The 23258-nt window shown below is 48.7% G+C and overlaps 1 protein-coding gene across 8 annotated transcripts in view; it reads right to left on the bottom strand.

Moving 5' to 3' along the window:
• The window catches only part of GOLM1 (golgi membrane protein 1), a 70454-nt gene that overhangs the window by 31171 nt on the left and 16025 nt on the right, over positions 1-23258 (bottom strand). For all 8 annotated transcript variants that reach the window (XM_072835707.1, XM_072835649.1, XM_072835665.1 and 5 more), the window contains 2 exons: positions 8787-8841; positions 6081-6183 (listed from right to left, as the gene is read on the bottom strand). In XM_072835707.1, the coding sequence (XP_072691808.1) occupies positions 6081-6183; positions 8787-8841 (158 nt within the window). The remainder of the gene's footprint in view (positions 1-6080; positions 6184-8786; positions 8842-23258) is intronic.

The raw sequence follows: 23258 nt of genomic DNA, 5'->3' as shown, positions 1-23258 counted from the left end.
CTCAAACTGAGTGGAAAGAAACCATCAGTAAATTCCAACACCGACATGACAGAGAAGGTAAAACATTTCAAAACAGCCACCATAAAAATGTTTCCGTGAGCAATTCAAACACACTTAAAACAAATGTCTCAGCAAAGAAACAAAACATGAAGAACCACGGGTAAATTTTCAAACTGACAAATGCAATAACCAAAATTAAAGAACTTAAGGAACGAGTGCAAATAGAGAAGGGAGGCGAGACTCTGAACCAGAAAACAGAACCACAAACATTACCCAATCAAAATAACAGAGAAAACAGACTGGGGGAAAAAAAGAAAACAAACCCACTTGGGGGATTCTCCATGACTGTGATAGATATCTAACATCCATGTCATCAGAATCTGGGAAGGAGAGGATGATGTTCCCAGTGGGGCCAACATAACCAATCACCTTTACAACCATGCCCAAGATACAGCTCTTGTTCGCTCACCTCCATGACCTCAGGATAGTCTGCCTCACCCAGACCACTCTGAGCTCCCCGAGTTTCTCTTTCACAAGTGCTAGTCTCCCTTCTCTACCTCCTACTCTTTAGGATTCCATTTTAAATGACCTTCCCTAAGAAGTCTTTTTTTGGGTAATAAAAGATTCATGAAAATGACTGTTTAAGAAGTAGTAGCTGAAGGCACTTTCAAAAAATGGTAAGTTAGCATAAGGTTTGGCTGGGTAAAACAAAGGTCAAATGATAACAGTCTGCTTCTTCCACAAATCAACGTCTGATGTAGGCAATCCAGCAGCAGCTCTGAATCATCAGGGATACAGGTTTTCTTTCTGTTTCATGATCCTAGCACTGGTTTCCAGCTTCATGATCCAAGATGGCTACAGTGGTCCAGCCATCTTATGTGAGTCCAGGCAGCAGGAAAGAACAAGGAGGAAAGGTAAAGGAGAGTGGGTACAGTGAACAGTCTTCACTTTCAGAAGCCTTCCTACAGTCCTGCACTACCACTGCCTTTCCCCACTGGCCAGAACTTGGTCACTGGGCCATAATTAACTGCTAGGAGGGGTTGGAAAGGCAGGAATTACACGGGGGGAGAAAATGATGGATCTGGATAAGCAATGGCCAGTCTTTGCCACAAGCAGTTTCAAAGATATTTTGAGCCACAAAATATCAATAGTTGCTACTGTCCCAAGTTGAGAACATCTGCAAGTATATGCTGTTATGTTAACTTCGACTAGAACTGGAGACACCAGTATGAACTTACACTTGGTTTAGTACGAATACAGCTGAAAACACACAGAAATAGTCATCAATGTCTGTATATCACACGGGTTAGCACACACAGGGCTCTTTCCTCTGTAGCTGACGAGACCTAGAAACCACCACACCCCAGCAGCAACAAACACACCTAGTACCCAGATCTAAAAAAGAGCTCCTTAGAGAAATGGTTGGTTGGGTGATCCTAGGATTGGAAGAGCACATGCAGAAGAGCCTGGAGCATCTTCCAGTGCCAGAATGTATAACAAAGTGCTCAAAAGGGGGCGGGGGCACAAAGCTGGGGATAGGACAGAAGCTGGAGCAATGGGAGCAAAAAAAAAAAAATTAAATAGTACTGGATTATAACCCAAAGCATAGAATAAATATTCCTAAATCCCTACTGATATAAACAGAGAGGTACAAAGACCCAGCTCTCCTGTGCAGGGAAATTCCAAGCAGTGTATACAGATACTCTGCCCTTACAGGATTGGAGCACAACTCCCCAGTCTCTGGGTGCAGGCTGTACACACAGACTTCCTCCCTAAGACTGCAGCATGGAGGACAAATGACAGAGTAACTTCATGGTGACAAAACTGGACAAACCCTACCTCAGTAAGGCGATCACGATTAACACCCACAGCGCCCATTCAGAGAGTATGTACCCCTGGCACAAAGTAATGAGAGTTGCACTTTACCTCTGTGGCCTTCCTCCCAGAAATGTGTTGCCCCAGTTTAATCATGAAAAAAACACCCAATAAATCCCAACTGGAAACCATTCTACAAAACACCTGACCAATACTCCTTGAAACTATCAAGATCATAAAAAATAAGCCCGAGAAACTGTCTTAACCAAGAGGACTCTAAGAAAACGTGATGAACAGATGTAATGTGGGATCCTGGCAGAGAAAAAGGACATTAAGGGAAAACTGAGGAAACATGGATAAAACATGAACCTTAGTTAATAATGATGTATCTACATCAGTGAATTACCTGTGAGGTAAATACACATCAACGTGTATACAGGAACTCTTGTAAACCTAAAACTCTTCCAAAATTTAAGATTTATTTTAAAAAACTAAAATAAAAATGAACTGGAGGACTCCCAGCTGGTCTAAGAGAACCTTTGCTGGAGCAGAGAATCTAATCAGGCCTGGGCCCCCCATTTAGCGAAGATATTCTGGGACATCATCGTAGCTTTCAGCCTAGAATTTATTTTAAAGTCTTAAAATCTTGTGTGTCAGGGTTGTAAAATAATTGGGAGAATCACTCACTTGTGCAAATAATGAAGCTGGAGGTGATCTGTATGTGTAACACTGACCCGGGTCAGAGAGAGAGACAGGCTGAAACCGGAAGCCAGACTTGGGGTTTCCTGGCTTTGCACGGGGCTCTCTCCGCAGCACAGCTGCCTCCCCAGAGTCACAGGCCCTTCAGAACCAGGTCTGAGTGCCTGCTGCCCGTAACTCCTATGATGTGCCCTCCAGTTCAAAGGACTCAGTGGGTCTCAATGAACCACACCCAGAGAAGGGCATCAGGTACTGTAGAAAGAGTAACAGACAGACTTCAGACCCTGGACAGCTTTCAGATCAAGAGAAGACTTACCAAAAAAAAATTAATTTAAATAAAACTGTCAAGAACATGCAAGTCGCAGGGGGTAGACACGTACACAGTAGCTTAAACCACAGGAGAAAATGAGAGACGCGGATATCCTGACAGTACCAGACATGCCCAACTGTGAGCAGACAGTATTGCAGAAGCTCGGGACTAGCAAATGGGCAGGTGCACAGCCATTCCTGACCCTGCACAAACCTACGAATAGGTAAGGTATACTGTTTTCACCTGCTCTCAGCCCTGCCAAAATCAAGTACAAAGAGCCTCTCTTTCCCAGGCTTGTGGGTGAAGGACAGCTTTCCACATTCCAGCTCCACAGCAGTACGGAAATCACCTCAAAATGAAGCTCAAATTCCAGGACACAGATCATGTGGACAGTGACAGTGTGATTTCTTGAAGAGCCACAGGTGGGCTTCTGTTTACATGCACATGGTAACCATTCAGTTCAAGCATAGACACTCACAGGACACAGGCGCCAGAGTTATTCTAACTGGTGCAATTGATGGCTGGAATACTATAAATGGAATGTATGCCATACAGGGATCTATGAAGGCGGGTGACCCAATCATCCAGGATGCTAATCATCAGAGGAGTGTTCTATTCCAGGAATAGTTTTTGCAAACTATTTTCTCATGGCATGGAGATGACAAGCAGTTCAGGTGAGAAACTAATCCTAAGTGCTTTGGAGAAAGCCTGCAAGGCAGGGCTAGAGTGGTGGCTTAGTGCTGTCTGCCACAGGTGCCGGAGTGAGAAGTGAGGATGCTGATAAGGAAGAACGAACACCAACTTGTGCATCAGGAAACCTAGCCTTGCTGTCAGCTCTTTCACTCCCAGCGCTGCCTTCTATAAAAGGTTTAGACTGCCAGGGTGCTTTAACAGAGGACGTGTGGACATGCCTTAGATGCTTTTCCCCACAATGTGAATGCACAATTCTGCAGATATTGCTAACAAGGGGTCCATATCTTTTGTCAGATTCTCAAAAAGGGTCTATAATCAAAGTAAGAATAGCTCTTTCCAGCTTCCAACATCTCATGAACCTCATCCCCAGGAAACATGCAAGACTTTGGGCAGGATTACTTCAGTACAGATGTCAGCCGGAAGTTGTTTCAATCTAGCCATCAACTTCCTAAGAGAAGAGTGAGTCCAGCACAGCTGGCCATCCTGTTCACTGTCCACTCCAACACGGAGAGCAGAGCGGCTCTCCCATCAGTGGGCCTGGCCGACTGTTGATTTCCAGCTAGGTCATCATCTCTGGGGCAACATTATCAAGTGAGGTCTTAATGGCTTATCCTATTTCAATGAATGGGAAGGAAATGAGTGTGACAGTATCTTCTAAGGAGAATGATAATGAGATTGAGGCGGTCTTCATTTTTGTCTGAATGCATCTCGCTGGTTACTAGCCTAGCTCAGGGGTTCTCGACTGAACACAACTGGCCTTTGAGCAGATACAGCTGTATTATGGGGCCTGCCCTGCTCGCTGGAGGATGGTAGCAGCAGCCAAGGTCTCCTGGGAGCAAATCACCACCCAAAATTGAGAACCACTGGCCGAGCTGAATAAGGTTCCATATACATACTTTCTAATTATGTTTCCCTCGTACTGTTAGTTCATGTGCTCTGCATATTTATATATTTGGGGCTTCCTGGTTTTTAGTAGCATTTGTTTTTAAAGTGTTCAGGAAGATGTCACAGAGAGACAATTTTCCGGAAGGACGTCAGAATCCCAAGGAGGGCAGCGGGGTGAGGAAACTTAGGTAGAAGGCAACGTGGTGATTTATGACACTAAACCTAAGTCCTTTTTAGAAGAAAATAATCCAAAGTAATCATAAAGTCATACAATTAACAGCAGCCTAATTATAATAATCGAAACTTAGAAGTAACCTCAATATCCAAACAGGGAAATCATGAATTAAATGTGGTGCCTCCATAGTATTAACCAGCCATTTTTAACGATACAACATTCTGGAACAGTATGGACTTTTACGTACATAACGGAAGTGGGGGAAAATGATTTAAAAATGTTACCAGTGATGGCAATTATGTGAAAAATTTGTACGACCCTGGACACGGATGAGGAAGAAGTCAGCAGATGGAAAGGAGGACTGGGCTCATAGGTGGCTGGTTGCCTTTGAATCCCAGACTCCCTGTGCCCGAGTTACACCACTCTCTAAATTGGTTTTTACAGGCAGCCCCGGTGGCCCAGCGGTTTAGTGCCACCTTCAGCCCAGGATGTGATCCTGGAGACCCGGGACAGAGTCCCGCATTGGGCTTCTTTCATGGAGCCTGCTTCTCCCTCTGCCTGTGACTCTGCCTCTCTCTTTCTCTGTGTCTCTCATGAATAGGTAAATAAAATCTTCAAAAAAAAAAGTTGGTTTTTACTATCTTACTATGGGGTTTACCTAACTTTTTGAGTTTATTGTTTTGGTCATAAAAATATTCCCAAAAGTAAATGTGTAGGGTCATCCACTAAGAACACAATCATACTGTTAGCTGAGGATGGAGCAAATGGCGTGGTGACTTCAATTACTAATAACGTTCTGTATGTGGGACCGAGCTAGAAGGGGAGATTGTAGGTGTTCTCACCACACATGCAAAAAGATTATGGTTAATTAGCTTGATCAGGGATGTCATCCCACAATGGAGATGCATATCAAAACTTCGTGTTTTATACCTTAAACATATATAATGATTTACCAATCACACTTCAATAAAGCTGAAAAATAAAAGCATTCCATTCTCACTGTAGAAATTTGGAAAGACACTAAAAGCCTCAAAGAAACAGTGTCTACGTGCCAACATCTAGAGATAAATCACTGATATGATGCCAAAATGCCCTTCAGTCCAGGAACTGGACTTGGGGCAGGTCTGTTGCACTTCAAGGAGACATTTTAGGAAAGGCTTTCGATTATTGACTTAACCAGCACACCTGCATTTTAAAACTTAAGGTAACTTTACAAAGGATGTTGATAAGTCATTTACTGGGAAGAGCACCACCCTCCTGTGTATTCTGGATTATGAGCCACTGGCTAGTCCTTTTCCATGGCTTTCTGAGGCACTGCTCACACTTACATGATAAAGTGTACTTTTCTAAAGGACACATCCCCTAGATAGACTGCACCTCCTGCAGAGCCTGTACATGCCAGGATGGGAGGGGTGGGCACAGCGCATCCCCACCAGCCTGCTCCCACGGCTTGGAACACAGCAGCCCCTGAGGGGTGTGCACTGGTGGCCAAGACACACTTACAGGTCGTAGGAGAACTTCCGCTCCAGGTTGGTCTGGTTCCTCTGGAACTGGAACACATCCTGCTGCAGCTTGCCGTAATTCTTCTGCAGGGCCTTTAACTGGTCTGAGCCAAGAGGAGGACCCAGAATCACGCAAGTCGCGGGCACAGCCATCATGACAACAGCAGACACAGAACACAGTGGGCAATGGCACACCGGCGAGTAAGGAGGGAAGGAGAGAAGGATGAGAATATTCTACAATTGGGGCAGGGGAAGCCCTGGAAATCAGCAATCTGACCAGAATATGCACCCTGACTCTTCTCTAAACCTCTCACTTAAATCACGTTTTTGACCTCTGACCCTTAAAATGATTTAGAAGGTTCTGATTACCTGTTTCTTACACATCCTGAACCCCGAGCTGTTCCACAAGGTGACACACAAGCCACCATGTCCCCTGGTCCTCAGCAGACTTATCCTTCAGCTTGTGAAACACCAATTTCCACACCTGCTCAGGGCAGCAGCCACTCATGCAGACCCCTGGCCACCAGGCTACCTGCCAGCCGCCTCCTACCACCCATCCACCCATGCCAGGCATTCCCAGATGTGCTCACTTAAATAATCCCCATTCCCCAGGCTGGGAAACAGCAGTTTTCCCTGGAGGAGATTCATCAGCCCAGTCCTGCTGCCCTGACCTCTGAGCTCCTAAAAGCCTTGCAGAAAAAAGCAGCTGCTGACAAAGGGTCAGGCTGGGTGGAAAGAAAAGCTGCCAAGAGATGACAGCAGAGGGGCCAGAAGGCCACAACCAGGGCCCGGGACACAGCTCTCAACATGCACCCCAAGGTCTGCCCTCATAACTCTAAGCCTACAGGGCTCTTGGGGGGAAAATAAAATGAAATAAAAATGAAGGACTCAATGAAATGCCAAAACACACAGCAACACGGCTCCATCTCACATGCATTTCTAGAATATACTCAAAAGGTTAAAACTGTAGGGATGCAGAACCACTCAGTGGGTGCTGGAGGCTAAGGCAGGGGACCTGCGACAAAAGGCTGGGGGGGGGGGTACTTCCTAGAGGGACAGGGTCTGGTCATGACGTGGGCATCTAGGGGACTGTGCATTTGCTGAAACACACAGAACTCTACAAAGGGCACACTTTATTAGGTATAACTTACACCTCAATAAACCTCACTTAAAGTCCCAGGGTGCCTGGGTGGCTCAGTGGGTTAAGTGTTTGCCTTCAGCTCAGGTCATGATCCCAGGGTCCTGGGATGGAGCCCCGCATCAGGCTCCCTGCTCAGAAGGGGGTAGGGGAGGCCTGCTTATCCCTCATCCCTCTCCCTCCTGCTCCGCTTGTGCTTTCTCTCTAGCTCACATACTCGCTCTCAAATAAATAAATAAAATCTTTAAAAGAAAAAAAAAGCGCCATAATCAAACCAAGTATGGGTCTGGAATACAGTTGGCAATAGAAGGGATGAAGTACTGACACTCACAATGTAGACACAATGTAGATGAGTCTCACAAGGCCACAAAGGAAAGGGGAGCTCTGCAGAGCCTCAGCAATAGTGACCCACCTAACTCTGTAGGACCCTAAATCCCCCTACTCATATTCTTAGAGCCAGATTTAGAATGAGAATCTAGACCAGCACCGTCCAAATACAATGCAAGCCACGTAGGTAATTTTTCTAGCAACTACATTTTCAAGAACGAAACCAGGTGTATTATTAATTTTAATAATACATCTGATTTAGCCCAACAGCTATACGATATTATCAGGCCAACACATAATGAACATAAAGAATTATGAATTAGATATTTTATACTCTCTCTTTCCTACTATGTCTTTGAAATCTGGTGCGTACAATCAGAGCACATCTCAATCCAGACGTTAAGTCTGCACTAGGAATTCTTTATCTGAATTTAGGTTTCATCAAATGTACAGTTAAAAAGTAGATGGATATACTCAAGTTGTAGATACTTAACACTACCAATAACAGAGTGGAGTCTCAATCCTAAATCACTGAAAATGACATAAAAATTTAAAACCCAGTTTCATCCCAATAGCCACATTTCAAGTGTTCACTGGTCACACGGCTCGTGGCCACCACTCTGGATAGTGTGGCTGTAGACAGACCTTCCTGTCCCAGAGGCAGGAGGGAGGCTCCGGAGCCAGTGCAAGTTTCCTACCGGCCTCATGGGATGCAGCACTCCTTCCCACAGGCCCTGAGTAGCACAGGGCCTGCTGACCCCCGCCCCCGACCTGGTCCTGCCCTCTGGACCACTGCTGCTTTGCAAGGCCCGATGGAAACCCAGCTCTGGCTGCCAACTGAAGCAGGGCAGCAAAGAATGGAATTAGATTGGGGCTGGATAGTTTTTACAATTTTCATAAAGGAAACCTAAATTCAAGGTGACTCAATTAAAAAAATCCTATATATACCACATATATTTTACAGTTCTATATATAAGGTGATTTGTTCTGTATACTTCTTAGCCTATGAAAACAAGAGAACCTGAATTCTGTACCTTACAATGTCTTCAGCAACATTTTTAAAAGGAAAAAGCTCTTTAAGGAATTGTAGTTTGGCAAAACAAATACAGTAAAGATTACTCAGTAACTCAGGATCCTACTCATCATTAGATTAGAACAAGAACCCCTAGAGAGGACAAGAGGAAAGGTGACCCTTTCCTAAAAGGCCTAACATCTGCTGTCAAGGAGGGGATGAGAACTCACCTTGCAGGGTTCTGATGAGCCTCTCACCTGTGGTGATATTATTCACTAAAACTGCCTGCAAGGAAGATAAACACAAAATGAAACATGCTGGCAACCTAACAACTTCGAAGAGTCTTGATAAGATGTTCCAACTGGGGAAAGGGAGTAACACTCCTCCCCCACCCCACCCCCCTTGCCTCAGCGTCTGTGGCAGGGAAGCGACGGGTTGCAGATGCTGCTGCAGCCGGAAAGGAGCTCATGGGGTCAGAGCTTTGCTTTCCCAATGACAGCCTGTAACCCTCAAGGGCTAAGTGGATCCTGCCTCTGTTTGGGCCCCAGGATGTGCTTTCTTCCACGAAAGCTGCAGCAGCAACTGGGGATTTTCCCAGGAGGGCAGGGGAGGGGTTCACATGATGTGACACCAAGCAGGGGAGACCAAAAACAGAGGAGGAGGAAGAGACAACACAGGACTCAGGAGAACAGTGAAAACTAAGGGAAAAGTAAGGAAAGAAGGTGTGAAGTGTACGTGACAAATGCCCACACCGGCCAGGGGACCCTCAGGCCTCTGCAGTCGGCTCCCTCCTCACACCGGGTTCTAAGAGGTGGGCCGCACATGAGCCCATTTTACAGGACAGGAAACTGAGGCACAGACTGGTGAAAAGACTCAAGGCCATGAGGCTTTCTCCACAGCAAACAGACAAAGCCTGAACCTGAGCCCAGCAGGTCTGATCCGGGTAGATTGGGCTCTGAGCCCCCAGCAGGCGCCCAGGCTAGGGGGCTGGACCCTGTGCCAAAAGCAAACATCCGACGAAGAGGTGACTAGAATACCAAACATCTGAGCGCCTCACACAGGCAGGCGCTGCTTTGTTCACACACCGAGCCGTGAACATTTCCTACTGTGTAACGACCAACAAAGCCTGCAAACACCACACCCTGGACACGCTGCCTGCAACTCGGAGACACGCCTCTGCCCAGTTCCCACTTAACGATGGGTAGTGACAACCGCGCCACCGCCCGTGTCCATGCCTCTCACTTCCTCCCAGGCCTCTGCCCAGACCTTCCTTTCTCTTTGGCTCAGACAGAGTTTTCTGGAGTACAGGGGTGTGCTCCCAGAAATGAAACCTGGCCAAACAAACCATGTTTATTTTGGGAGATCTGAGGACATGGAACATTTCCTGGCACAAGAGGAAGTAAATCACAGTGACGGGTCTCAGGGACAGATTACCAAGGGGAGTGTTAGTCGATGGCCTAGGGGGTGGAGGACAGAAGGGAAGCCTAAGTGACGGGGCCCCTGCACGGCGCGGATGCGACCAGCACCGCTCAGGGACGGCAGGATGCCCACTGTTCCATCTAGAGCCAAAAAGACCCGGAGTAGAATCTTGGAGAGAGATCTACACCTGTGCTCAGGACAGCTGGGCGCTAGGAGCAACCCATCCTCAACAGGTGCCCGGGATGGAAGCTGTGGCAGTGCCCCTCAACGGAACATCACGTGGCCTTTTTTTTTTTTTTTTTTAAGATTTTATTTATTTATTCATGAGAGACAGAGAGAGAGAGGCAGAGACACAGGCAGAGGGAGAAGCAGGCTCCACGCAGGGAGCCCGATGTGGGACTCGATCCCGGGTCTCCAGGATCACACCCCAAGCGGAAGGCGGCGCTAAACCGCTGAGCCACCGGGGGTTGCCCTCATGCGGCCTTTAAAACAAGTGACGGCGACGTGCTGTTACAACACGGATGTACCTTGAGTGCACTGAGCGAGGCCAGTAGAATTACTGCCTGGTTCCACTTCCACTCATGTATTCTTTTAAGAGAAATTGCACATGAGCAGGGGTGGGGGAGTGGGTAAAGAAACTCAAGCAGGCTTCATGTCCAGCATAGAGCCTGATACGGGGCTCAATCTCACGATCCTGAGGTCATGACCTGAACTGTGACCAGGAGTTGGATGCTCAGCCAACTGAGTCCCCAGGCACCCCAGGATATATCCCACGTGTTCCTTCTCCACGTGTTCCCCTTGGCCCCACTCCAAGAAATCCACCCCGGAGTCTGCAACTATCTGAGGGTCGAGGAAGTATCCAAGGAAATGTCTGTCTCCCATGTAACTCCATTCTTCTAAAGATATTTTAGTTATCTTCCCCCATCTATTTATTTATGCATGGAAAAGTACAGATTGCACCCAAGTCAATGAGAAAAGGATCCTGGAATGCCATCAGGATATTTTATATGGAGTTTTATATTTATTGAAAATCTTGTTAAATCATCTTCAGGGAATAATGAAAATGCTTCTAGCTTTTTGGAGATTCAATTAAAAAAATCTGCATTAAACTGTATTATTTTTAAATGAATTCTATATTCTACTCTAAACAACCCTGCTGTTTTTCCACATTTTGGTGCAGAGCGACTCTGGGAGAAGTGGAGGGCATCGCGTGTGGATGGCCCCCGGGGACACCCAGCGGCAGTCACTGCCACCAGCACGTAACTGAAACTGGGCTCGGAAGACCTCGGGATGAACCACCCACGGACACATCTATTATCACTGTTCTATTCTGAGACACGCGTATATTTGATCAAACAACTTCCGTATCAGACTCCTGGATAAAGCAGCTCAACATGTTGTAGTAAATTTTCAATACAGTAATTTGACAATAAATCCGACCGCTCTAAAAGCGCCAGAAGATGTAAATGACTAACTTTTCAAAATCTGACCTTCTGGAAAGCTCACTGGAGGTGCGGCGCAGACCACATGACAGAGGAGAAAAGGCCCACGCACTGGCACTGCTCTGCGTGGTTCGCTCACTGAAATAACCCGCTTTGAAGGCAAGACCCCCCTCATGTAAGCCTGACTTAGAGGCCCGTCAGACTAAGCCCCGTCCCCCGCGGGGCCTGGAGAAGCTCTGTGTAAGGAAGGACACTCCTGTGAGTGTGTCGGGGAGAGACCTCGGAGACAGAGCAGTCCTGGTGACCGTGAAGGACGCCGACAATGAAGGCAGAATATGAACTACTCATTAGTCTTCCCATCCCCCTCACCGATTTCAAAGTCTCCCAGAGCAGCACTACCCAAGGGAAAGGTAGTGTCAGTCCCGGGCAGACCCTTAACAATTTCTAGTAGTCATATTAAAGTGGAGAGAAACAGATTGGGTAGAGGATCAGCACAAACATTTCCCCAAAGATGATACACAAATGGCCAGTCAGCACCAGAGAGACGCTCACCGTCGCCAGTCGCCACTGCAACACGCGCCCCGATGAGAGGGCACCGTGTCACACACACTGGCACGGCTTCAAGCTAAAAATGAATAAACAGCAAAAAGGAAAATAAATATGGACAAGTATGGGAGAAAGTGCAGAGACACTGGAACCCTCAAACACGGCTGAGGAGAATGGGAGATGGCACAGTCGCTGTAGAAAGAGGCTCGGCAGTTTCCCAAGAAGTTGAACGGCTGTCACACGACCCAGCCCTCCTCTTCTTAGGTATACCCAAGAGAATCACAAGTACGTGTCTGTACGACATGTGTCCCCAGACGTTCACAGCAGAATTATTCATAGCAGCCAAAAGGTGGAAACACCTCAAACATCTATCAAGTGAGGAACCCAATAGACAAAATGTGGTATAGCCACGGCGTGGAGTATTATGCAGCTGTAAAAAAGAATGAAGTTTTGACACGTGCCGTGAGGCCTGAAAACACTAGGTTGAGTGCAAGAAGCCAGACACAAACACAAACACACACACACACAAACACAGCCAGACACAAAAGCCACAAAATGTAGGATCCACAGAGAGGAAATGCCCAGAGCAGGGAAATCTGGAGAGCCCCCAAGTACATTAGTGGGAGGTGGGGTCTGGGGTAAGGAGACCTGGGGACTGTCTGGTTAATGCATGTGGGATTTCTCTCGGGGGCGATGAAAATGTTCTGGATGAGACGGTGCTGGTGGCTGCACCGTAACATGAACATACCAAACCCACCAAACCTACCAAATGATACACTTTAAAATGGCTAAAGTGGTAATGCTTATAGGTCCTGTGATTTTTGTTCCAATTAACAAAAAGAAACAGGTGAAATTAAATACCTTATTTAATCTGGCACACCCAAATTATCATTTCAGAATGTAATCAACACAGAACAGTATGAATGAGGGTATTTTTTTTCCATACCAAGCCTTCGAAATCTAGCATATTTTTACATTTTTACAGCACATCTCAAATGGGACATTGTCAATGTTCAACTAGCCACCTGCTCGTGGGACAGCACAGACCCTGAGGAATAGGAAGGGAGGGAAGAGTCAGCTGGCAAAGAAGTGCCAAGGAGTTATTTATTTATGGTGTTGTGCTAAGATTACACACTCACACCACCACCAAAATAAGCCCAGGAGACACGGCTGTCCTCAGGCCAAGGGCCCAGGTGAAGGATTCCAGAACTCAGCAAACCTGCCCAGCATGTGTATCAGGGGTCCAGCACGAGCCTCGGCCTGGAGGCACAAAGGTGGGCCACCCACACTACTGCCCCCAGCTCACCTCCCCAAAAGGCAAACAGAGGGGTGTGCAGGGGGACTCCAGGTCCATGCCACTCTGGTGCAGCAGAGAAGGTCTCCAGAGAGGCTGGGCCTACGCACTAAATGCAAGGTCTCCTCAGGGAGCTGGAGACCCAGGACTCCAGGAAGCGCGGGAACCTGCAGCCTAGCTCCTCAAAGCTCCAGCACACAGCAGGGCACAGGAGTGAGTATGTGCACGTGCAGGAGGAGACGGAGACGGACAGAGCATCAGTGCAAGGATGCTGGCGTGTGGAAGACGTTCTGCTGTGTGAAAGGAAGCTGACACAAAAGGACACATACCACAAGATCCCACTGATGTGAGACATGGAGGGTAGTCGGATTCGGAGATGGGAGGAGACACTGTGGTTGCCAGGACCCGGGGGAAGAGGGAATGGGGCTGGTGCTTCCCTGGGGAAGGCGGAAAAGCTCTGGAGGGTATGGCAGGTGCACAGCAATGTGAGCATAATTAATGCCACTGAACCGTGCATTCAGATATGGTTTAAACGGTCATTTTATATGACGCACCTTTTACCACAATGAAAACAATAGCCAAACCCCACAAAGAGCATGAGATAGATGGGTCAGTGGACAAGTGAGCGTGTGAGAACATGGAGGCCAGAGCGCAGCAGTGGGCTGGGAGTGAACAGGAGAGCAGGGGGCAAGAGTGCATGCTCCGGGGTCACAGCCAGCAGAGTGAGCAGGAGGGCGGCGGGTCAGAGGGGCCACAGGGGCTATGGGTGGGCAGGAAGGTGGGGCTGCGCTGTGGACACGGGACCACGGGCTCAAGCCACAGAGTAGTAAGGGGCGGGCGGGGGGGGTGGGTAAACAAACCTCTAGGTGAAGCTTAGAAAAGAGAAACCCAACCACCCAGGACACCACCCCGTTACGCACAGGGCATAGCTACTCTCCGCACCCCAACAGCTCCCACCAGAAGGTCCCACCAGATGTCAGAAGGGTGGAACATCCCCGGCCCCGGAGGGCTGGGAAAGCAGCACCTGCAATGGCTGGAGGGACCGGGGGCTCAGGTTGGGTGGCCTGGGCAGGTCGCCAGCACCCACAGCTCTGCAGAGCAAGGTCCGTGAGGGGTGCCTTCCATCATGGGGACAAGCATGAGGCCCCAGAGGAAGGAGCTCTGGACAGAGGGTGGCCTCTTCACAGGGGGCCTACTGTGGGCATTAGGTCTTCTCTTTCCACATGAGGATTTGAACAATTTCTCCACCCGCACCTGTGGTTAAGACTACAGCTCTGCAAACGGGGTTGGGGGTGGGGGTGGGGGGCACGGATACTAAGATGAAAGAGGAAACAACACAAGAGACTCCTAACTGGAAAATGAACAAGGAGTAGTGGAAAGGGAGGTGGGCGGGGGGGTGGGGTGACTGGGTGATGGAGGGCACTTGACGGGATGAGTGCTGGGTGTTATGCTATATGTTGGCAAATCAAACTCCAATAAAAATATATATACAAAAATAAATAAATAAAATAAAATTATCTCTTAGTGTTCAAAAAAAAAAAAGAAAAAGGAAACAAAACCGATGCCTATCAGATCACATAACTCAGAATAATCCCAGTTGGCCGCCCCCAACCCCCCTCCTTCAGCCCTCTGAGGAAATCAATGACAAGGTAGGTCAGATGTTCTGTACGAGTTTCACAGCAGACGCTGGTCCTGCGGGGTGAGGAAGTTCAGATGTGGGGGGGGGGTTGGCGTCTCCAGATCAGACAAAAGCAGCCCCAGAAGCACCTGCCACTCCTCCCAGTTAGGCAAGACAGCAATGCACCTGCTCCGCCCCCGCCCTGCCAGCAGCCTTGCCAGTGCCCCCACCCACCCACCCCCGCCCCGCGCCCCATCACACCTGGGGGGGTCGGTCCCAGGCCCCTTCCCATGGGTGGGGCGGGGGGCGGTGCAGGAAAGGGGGTCCGTTGCTCCCCACACATAAGCAACTTGTGTTCAATGGCGAAGCTGCCAGAAGGATGTAGTCAGCAGACTAGAGAATTCCCAACCTGACAGACCCCGTTTCCTCAGGGACCCAGACCTCAGAGGAGCTGCCCTCTGCGCATTCCCACCCCTGTGAAGCCACATCCCAGGGCCTGTCATGCCTGCAGCCCCACCTCCTGACACTCATGCCTGCTCACTCCACGGGCTCAAGCTCCTCCCGCCTCCACCCCGCCTCCTCTCTGCCCACTCCCTCCCTAGCATGCCCCCCAGACTGCCCCCCAGACCGGGGCCTGCCCTTCAAAGCCCCAGATAGGGCCTGGCCAGCTCGGTTCCATCCACAGCCTAAGCGCTCCCATCCCCAAACTCAGTCCAAACTCCTGAGTGGCTAGAAGACCCTTCCTGAAGGGCTGTGTCTGCTCTCAGGGCACAATCTGCCCACTCCCCACGCTCAGCCATGGGGGGCGGGCGGACACAGTCTCGGGGCGCTCCCAGGTGAGGCAGCACAGGAACACCTGCCCCAGCCTGGTGCTGGAGGCAGACTGGCTGCCCCCAACCCCGCCCCCGTCTGTGGGACACAAGTGCTCCTGCGCTACCCTGAACATCTTGCATACCTACTGCCTGTGGGATCTAGATTCCCATCAGATGCACTCACTTGACACTGAAAGACTGAGCGGTTAGGGGGTCAGGGTACAGAGGGGCCAGATGCAGGTCGCAGGTGCAGCCTCCAGCCATCTGGGAGCCACCTGTGGACGAGATGCTCTCCAGACCCTTCTCACCTTTCTGCAGGCACCCACATCCCTGCACTAAGCCCTTGCTGCTTCACACAGCTGGAATGGTTTCTCTGTCTGCCCCTGGCCCCGACAGACCCGTTGACTCGCCTTTCTCCACCACTCAGGGCACCCTGGGGACGCGGGACACAGCCCGGCCCATCCCCAGCACACTCCCAGCACCCAGCAGGGGAAATACTGGAGACTTCTGTCTGGAAAATCAGTGGGATTAAAAACAGAAAAGCTCTTGTAGAACCCTTCTGGGCTTCAATCAATCACAGTGATAAGAGGTGATTAAAAAAAAAAAAAATCAAAGAAACTGTTTTGACCTGCACAAGTCAGCTCTGGCCCCCAGGAAAACCACCTCCCCAGAAGGTAATCCCCAAGCTCTCCAATGAAGCCAGAACACTCTGAATGCCACAGGAGATGTTTCGGTGGGGCCAGGGGGACCGGGGCGGGGTGGGCTGGGGACTGGTCTACACCCCCACTCAGCACTAACCAGCCAGCCTCCCTCAGGCACCTCCAGAAGTGAGAGGTGCTAGGGTGAAAGCACTCTGAAGACTCTAGGGCAGGATAGATGACCAGACTTCTTAAGGATGGCCACTTCCTCTTTACAAAGTTACTTTCAGAGCCAAATGCAGCTACAGTTGCGGGGAGCGGCCCTTCCTCCCCCCTCCCACCCCCAGTTCAAACCCAGCACTCACGAGCCAAACCAGGTTGGCCCTCTGGCTTTCACTGCCCAGGGGCCACAGAAAGGTCTGCTCTGCTCAGTGACCCCTTACAGCAGCAAGGCGGGGGGCGGGGGAGGGGAGTGTTCAGACCACACATGCCCCCCACCTCGTGCCCCCACTACTGTGGAGAGCCCGGGTCACAGAGGTGGGAGGCAGAGGTGAGGCAGGCCCCTTCCCCCTCCGCCTTCCTAGCTGCCCCTCCCTATAAGCTTTTCTCTTTCTGGACTCCAAACAGTTAACACTTGGCCAACATCTGGTCTCCTAGCCTGCAGCCTGGCTCTAACCCTCTGGCTTTTCCTCAATCAGCTCCTTCCCCTTATAAACGACTGTGACCCAAGCCTTTCTCCAGCCTTGCTGCAGCATTAATTTACATACTTAACAAATAAGTGAAAAGTCCAAAGCTCTAGGGGGATGAATGGCTGCAAGAAAGCAGCCTGGCACGAAGGTCACAAACACAAATACAGAGAAGGAGACTATTTCTGACTAATTCTACAGAGCCAGAAAGCCAACACAATAGCAGGAAGCTCCGTGATCACAGCCCTGAGCCTCTGAGTCACTGGGGTCTCTCAGGCTCCTCCTCCAAGCACTTCAGAGATAAGCATAACCTGCCTGCACACACCTTTAGGGCCACCTGGAGGCTGGGGGGGCACCAGAGACCCTGGTAAGTCTTCAGACCTGAAAATATTAATCAGCCTTCTGACAACAAAATGAAAGACTGAATTCAAGCACTCTGTGCCAGCTTCAGGAGAGAAGCAGACCTTTACAAGCAATTCTCCATTCGCTTTTGGCAAAAACTACCTAAAATCTGGGGATCTGTTCTTACTTAGGCCCTTTAAAGACTAGTTTGATATGTAAACAAATATTTACTTGGAAAAAAGGGGGAGGCGCCTGGGTGTCTGCTTTCAATTGAGGTCATGAACCCAGGGTCCTTGGATCGAGCCTCGAGCCGAGCCTCACGTGAGCCTCACGTTGGGATCCTTGCTCGGTGAGGAGCCTGCTTCTCCTCCTCATTCTACTCCTCTCCCTGCTTATGCAACCTTTCAAATAAAATCTTAAAAAAAAAAAAAAAAGAAAGAATTTCACCACAAATGTGATGGCTTAAAAACATGACTCCCAAGTCTCTGCCACCGCTCCCACTGGTGAAGCCTAACTCCCACCCTTTTCAGTTTGGGCTGGCCTCAGTAACCTGCTCCTAGGAATGCTGAAGAAGTGACCCACTCAGTGAAAGGCCTAGTGAGTTGGACAGTGTGCCCCCAAACTTCATGTCTTCCCAGAATCTAAGAAGCACCTTATTCAGAGACAGGGTCTATGCGGATATAATCCAGGCGACATGAAGTCATGAGGGTGGGCTGGAAGCCAGTAGGACTACGGGGTAGAGGGGCAGACACACAGGGAGATGGCCGGGACTGGAGCGAGACTTCTAGGACCTATGCAGACCAGGTCAGAGACTGCAGGCAAACAGCAGAGACCAGAGCCGGTTCTAGAAGGAGCCTCCCCCGGAGCCTTCTGGGGAACACAGCCCTGGCTGACACCTTGATCTGGAACTTCTAGCCTCCAGAACCACGAAAGAATAAACTTTTGTTGTTTTAAGCCACCTGGTTTGTGGTACTTTGTTACAGGCCAGCCCTGGGAAATGCCTACAAAAGGTAACAGCCTCCCACAGGGGCACTCCCTCCCTCCTGTGGGGATGGCGCCTCAGGAACCTTCCAGCCTACAAGCTTCAAGGAGGCCCAGCAAGCCGTGGCGGGAAAGCCACCCTATGTGCTGGGGGCCTCGACCCCACTGAGGTCTGGGGTCACTGACACCAGCACCTGAGTGAGGGAAGCTGCAGGTGACGGTGAGCCTTCTGGCACCCAGATAGAACATGGAACAGACCAGTATCTACTGAGCCCTCCCAACTGCAGATGTGTGTGCGCAAAATAAATGCCATCATGGCTTTAAACTACTATGTTTTGGAGTAACTTGTGATACAGCAAATAAGCAGACCACCACATGTCTATATAACCCCGTTCCCCTAAATGACGCGTGTATCTTCATGTTCAAAACACAGGCACCTGTGCCAATGAGGCATCAAGGTAACCTGCAAAAGTTCCCTTTAGCAAACACTTATGAACTATATCCTTGTCTGGAAGTTGGCCCCTCCGTGCCCCTAAGATAACCATACATATTAAGTCAGGTGTTTCTGGGTTTTTAATGATGTGCAAAACCAGATGTGTTCCAAAGTGTTTCTCATTTAAAAGGCCCCCCTTATGTTCTAGCATCTTCACAGCACATGTACGTTTATAAAAGCTTGAGTATAACGATGATTTATAAATGCTTAGCTATCATCTGAATGTTTTAAAAAGGGTGTGAGGGGTTCTCAGTGGTTAACCCTGGAGGGATGGAATTACAGGGGATTAAAATTTTTTTTTTTTTTGGTATTTTCAAAACTAACAATAACAGTATTTCAATAATTTAAAAGATAACTGTTTTGAAAGTTACTGAAGGCTGCTGTACACAATCATTTTGTTTGTTTCAGAAAACTGAACATCCCTTCTCATCTACAGCTCAGGAAGCGACCATACCAGTGCTCCCACCAAGTGACAGAAGTCCTAGAAGGATGAAGTATGCAGAAACCTGCAGAGCTGCAATTATGCAGTCAAATCATCTTAACCACACCTCTTTCTGCAACAGAAGGGGAAGTAGAAAAGAAGGGAAATGAAAACAACAGGTCCATCTTCAAGGAGCAGCTAAAGTCTCACATGAAGTGTTTATCACATAAAAATCTGAGGCTTTGGTTCACATTAAAAAAAAAATCAGTGGGATTTGGTTCATATTACCAAAACAGAAGCCAACTGACATGTCAATGCTCCAGACAGTGGACACCTGCAGAAGTTCAGAAATATGAACTCTAAAACCACCAAACATCATAATAGTGACTGGATGGGTGAAACGGGTGCTGGGGACAAAGAAGGGCAGGTGTCGTTAGGAGCACCAGGTGATGGATGGCAGCGCTGAATCACCATATTGTCCACCTGAAGCTGGCAGAACACTCGACTATGCCGAAATCACAATTTTAAAAAATTCATAATAGTAACCATCTTTGGGCAGGAGGGAAAGGAGGAAGGAACAGAGAAGGGGAACAAAGAGAACCTCAACTTGATAATGGTTTTTGTTTTAAATAATTTCTGGGAGAGATATTAGCTTATCATTCCTCTGACCTCTCTGCATGTCCTGCTCTTTCATACTAAAACTGCTCCAGGGATCATTCCAGCACCAAAGCAAAGCCAGCTGGCGAGACCTCATGTGACGTTTCACACCTGCCTGCCCACTCTGGGGGACATCTGAAGGGGCGCCTGAGAAGCCAGTCTCAGTGCTGAGGACCTGCAGGCACACCCATATTCCAAGTCGGCAGGAGTTGGCAATGTTGGGGGAAAAAAGTGGTGAGCAGGAGGTTTGCAACTTGGCACATCTTCTAAAAATTTTCAGGGATTCCAGTAAACGTGGGTAAAGATGTAAGAAATAGCTTAGAAAAAAACAGTATCAATGTCAATTACTTTGTAAGAGCACTGCCAGATTACCTTCAGAGAATTCTCTCTTAATCATAATGCCCTCCACTTTAAAATCATTTCATTGAGAAAGGGTCAATAAAATGAAAATCCGGATAAGACTATTTTATTTTTAAAAGTACAATACTGGGGTGCCTGGGTGGCTCAGGGGTTGAGCATCGGTCTTTGGCTCAGGTCGTGATCCCAGAGTCCAGGGATCGAGTCCCGCATCAGGCTCTTTGCCTGCTTCTCCCTCTGACTGTGTCTCTCATAAATAAATAAAAGCTTTAAAAATATAAAAATAAAAAAACAAAAGTGTAATACTGCAAAACATCCAACATTTCCTCATCAGTGTCTGGATGAGCTACCTGTGTTGAAAAGATCTGGGCATGTAGGAAAAATTGTACATCTGCACATGTTATGTGTATCATCTTTTAAGAAAAATTAAATATTCTCCAAGGCCCAACACCCAGAAAGTCTGATCCAGTGTATATTTAAAATCCCCAGTGGGATCCCTGGGTGGCTCAGCGGTTCAGCGCCTGCCTTTGGCTCAGGGCATGATCCCGGAGTTCCAGGATCGAGTCCCGCGTCAGGCTCCTGGCATGGAGCCTGCTTCTCCCTCTGCCTGTGTGTGTGTGTGTCTCTCTGTGTGTCTCTCATGAATAAATAAAATCTTTACAAGTAAAAAATAATATTTGTATTTGCGTAAGTGCCCAGGCGATTGCGACGTGCTGCCTGGCAGGGCCTGAGTTCTCTCAAACAACTTTCCTAACAAAACTAAGTTCATAAACGCCAACTTAATAAGCTGGACTGATAAGCCCACATCACTGAACACAACCGAGGAACAGAGGCTTTCCCAGGGAGCACAGCCCCCCGTTACAAGGTGCCCGACACACCGTTCACAGCCCGATTCTGGACCAAACAGCAAAAGGGAAAAGATACCAGAGCCCAAAGGAGGCCCCGGCTCGGCCCTGTGCTCTCCGGCAAGCAGGACAGTCCATCAGCAGCCACGCCCAGCCTGTCCCCAGAGTTCTCTGCCTTAGCATTCAAACCCGTGCTGCCCAACGTGGCTACCCAAATGTAGTCAAAACTAAACAAAGTTCACAATTCAGTTCCTCAGGCCCAGCAGCCACATTTCAGGTGTCCGACAGCCATACAGAGCCAGGGGACGTGGTTCAGCAGAACACCACGAATGGCTGTTTCCCTCCTCGGGAATTCTATCACACGGAGCTGTCCCGAAGCACTGATTTCATGACCACATTTTTCCTGAGGGGTCTGGCCTTCAAGCTCCTATCCAGGTGCCACCTGATGGCCACAATACTGTGCAGAGAACAGTGGCCATCCAAGGGGGGGTGGGGGAGACTCCAGGAGGTCAGAAATCTCTAAGTCATGTGACACTTGCAAACCGCACCCCCCAGATGCTGACACCCCGTCATCTCATGGCCAAGAAGCTCCATCAGACCATCAGACGATTCTTTAACATTCTGAAAAAGAGCCTGATTCCAATTCATACTACCAGTGCTAACCTGAGAGAGAATGAACGTCCTGATGTAACAGCCAACCCTCCCTCTCTGAGAACCGCCTAGCCACACTGAAAGATTCGGGTGGGGTTTTTTGCCTGGGAATTTGGAATTGGGGCTCAAAGAGAGCTAGCTGGAATCCCTTGGTCTTCTGAAGCATGCAGATAAACACAGCATCTCATCACCTGGCTTCAGCAACTAGGGACTTGGGCCGGCCTGGTTACCTGGGGCCCCTGCCACAGCCCCAGTGTTACGCAGGGAGGGAGGGTTCTGGAGCACACCCCCTCACCGTGGCCTGCGTCTGCACAGAGCGGAGGGCGGCACTCCTGCAGGCTGCAGGGATCTGGGCCTCATCCTGGGGAATGACTCCACACTCAGCCTACGCACCAGTCTCACGGGGTTGTTGAGACAAATACAGGAAATGATCCCTGTGGACATTTAGCTTGGCGTCTGGCTGAAGAGAGACGCAGTGACGTGAGCTCTCCTCGCGGCTGTGGTGGCTATCACGGTTGCTTGCTGTGGCTCAGCCACACTGTTTACTCTTGGTTCTAACGGACACCCAGCATCTTCTTAATTCTTTCCTAAAGGTAGGGCAATTTTGTTCCATGCTTTCGATTTGGAATTAAAAAAAAAAAAAAAAAAAACCCATACCAAAAAGAAGAGTATTACCACTACAGATGCTGTGGTTTACTCCATTTCTATGCCATTTACTGGTACCACAATTACTAGGACTAGTTATAATGACACTAGCTACCAGTTTTTTGAGTGTCTAGTCCATGCCAAGCATTGTGTGAAGCCCTCTATAAATATTATCTCACTGAATCCTCACACTGCAAGGGGGAGTCTACTGTTATTCTCACTCAAGAGCTGAGAAAACAGACCAAGAAATTTAAGTGACTTGCCTAAAATCATGGAGCTAAGGAAAACAAGATCTGAACCTAGCTCTGCCTGACTGGACACCCCGTGCCTTTTACCACTACACCAAGCTATAGCAGAAATCTTCCTGAAGCTAAGAAACTAGCCCCCCGCCCCCAGTCCCACCCCAAAATTAGAAGAACTTTCTATCATATATTCTAAGGGTTAAAAAGTCCAAATGAAAAGGGACTCTCATTCTTCCCCAGTGACTGGCTGTCTCTCTTTCAAATGCATATTTTATCCTCTTTACCTGGACTCCTGGATTTTCAGTATCTGTTTATTGCAACTCTAAGAGACTTCCTCCCCCTGGATCCCCAAATAGTTCCTGAATGGGTGGGGCAGGAGAGCTGAGACCTTGCATCATGCCCCCGTTTGAAAAGAAACCATAAAACAAGCATTAAGAACGGTTTCTTCCTATATAGGGAGAGGTTTTCAGGGAACAGCCAGTCAACCATATTTCAAAGAATGCCAAGCTTGAGCTCTTATCTCCACATCGGATTATACTCCAGTGAACCAGCATCTCTATCTCAAGGACTCGCCTGTGGGAGGATGCTTCATGGACCGCATTACCAGGAATTC

This window comes from Canis lupus, chromosome 1, assembly GCF_048164855.1.
Source record: "Canis lupus baileyi chromosome 1, mCanLup2.hap1, whole genome shotgun sequence".
In the NCBI taxonomy this organism is placed as follows: domain Eukaryota; kingdom Metazoa; phylum Chordata; class Mammalia; order Carnivora; family Canidae; genus Canis; species Canis lupus.
This window is presented reverse-complemented; position numbering and strand designations above follow the sequence as displayed.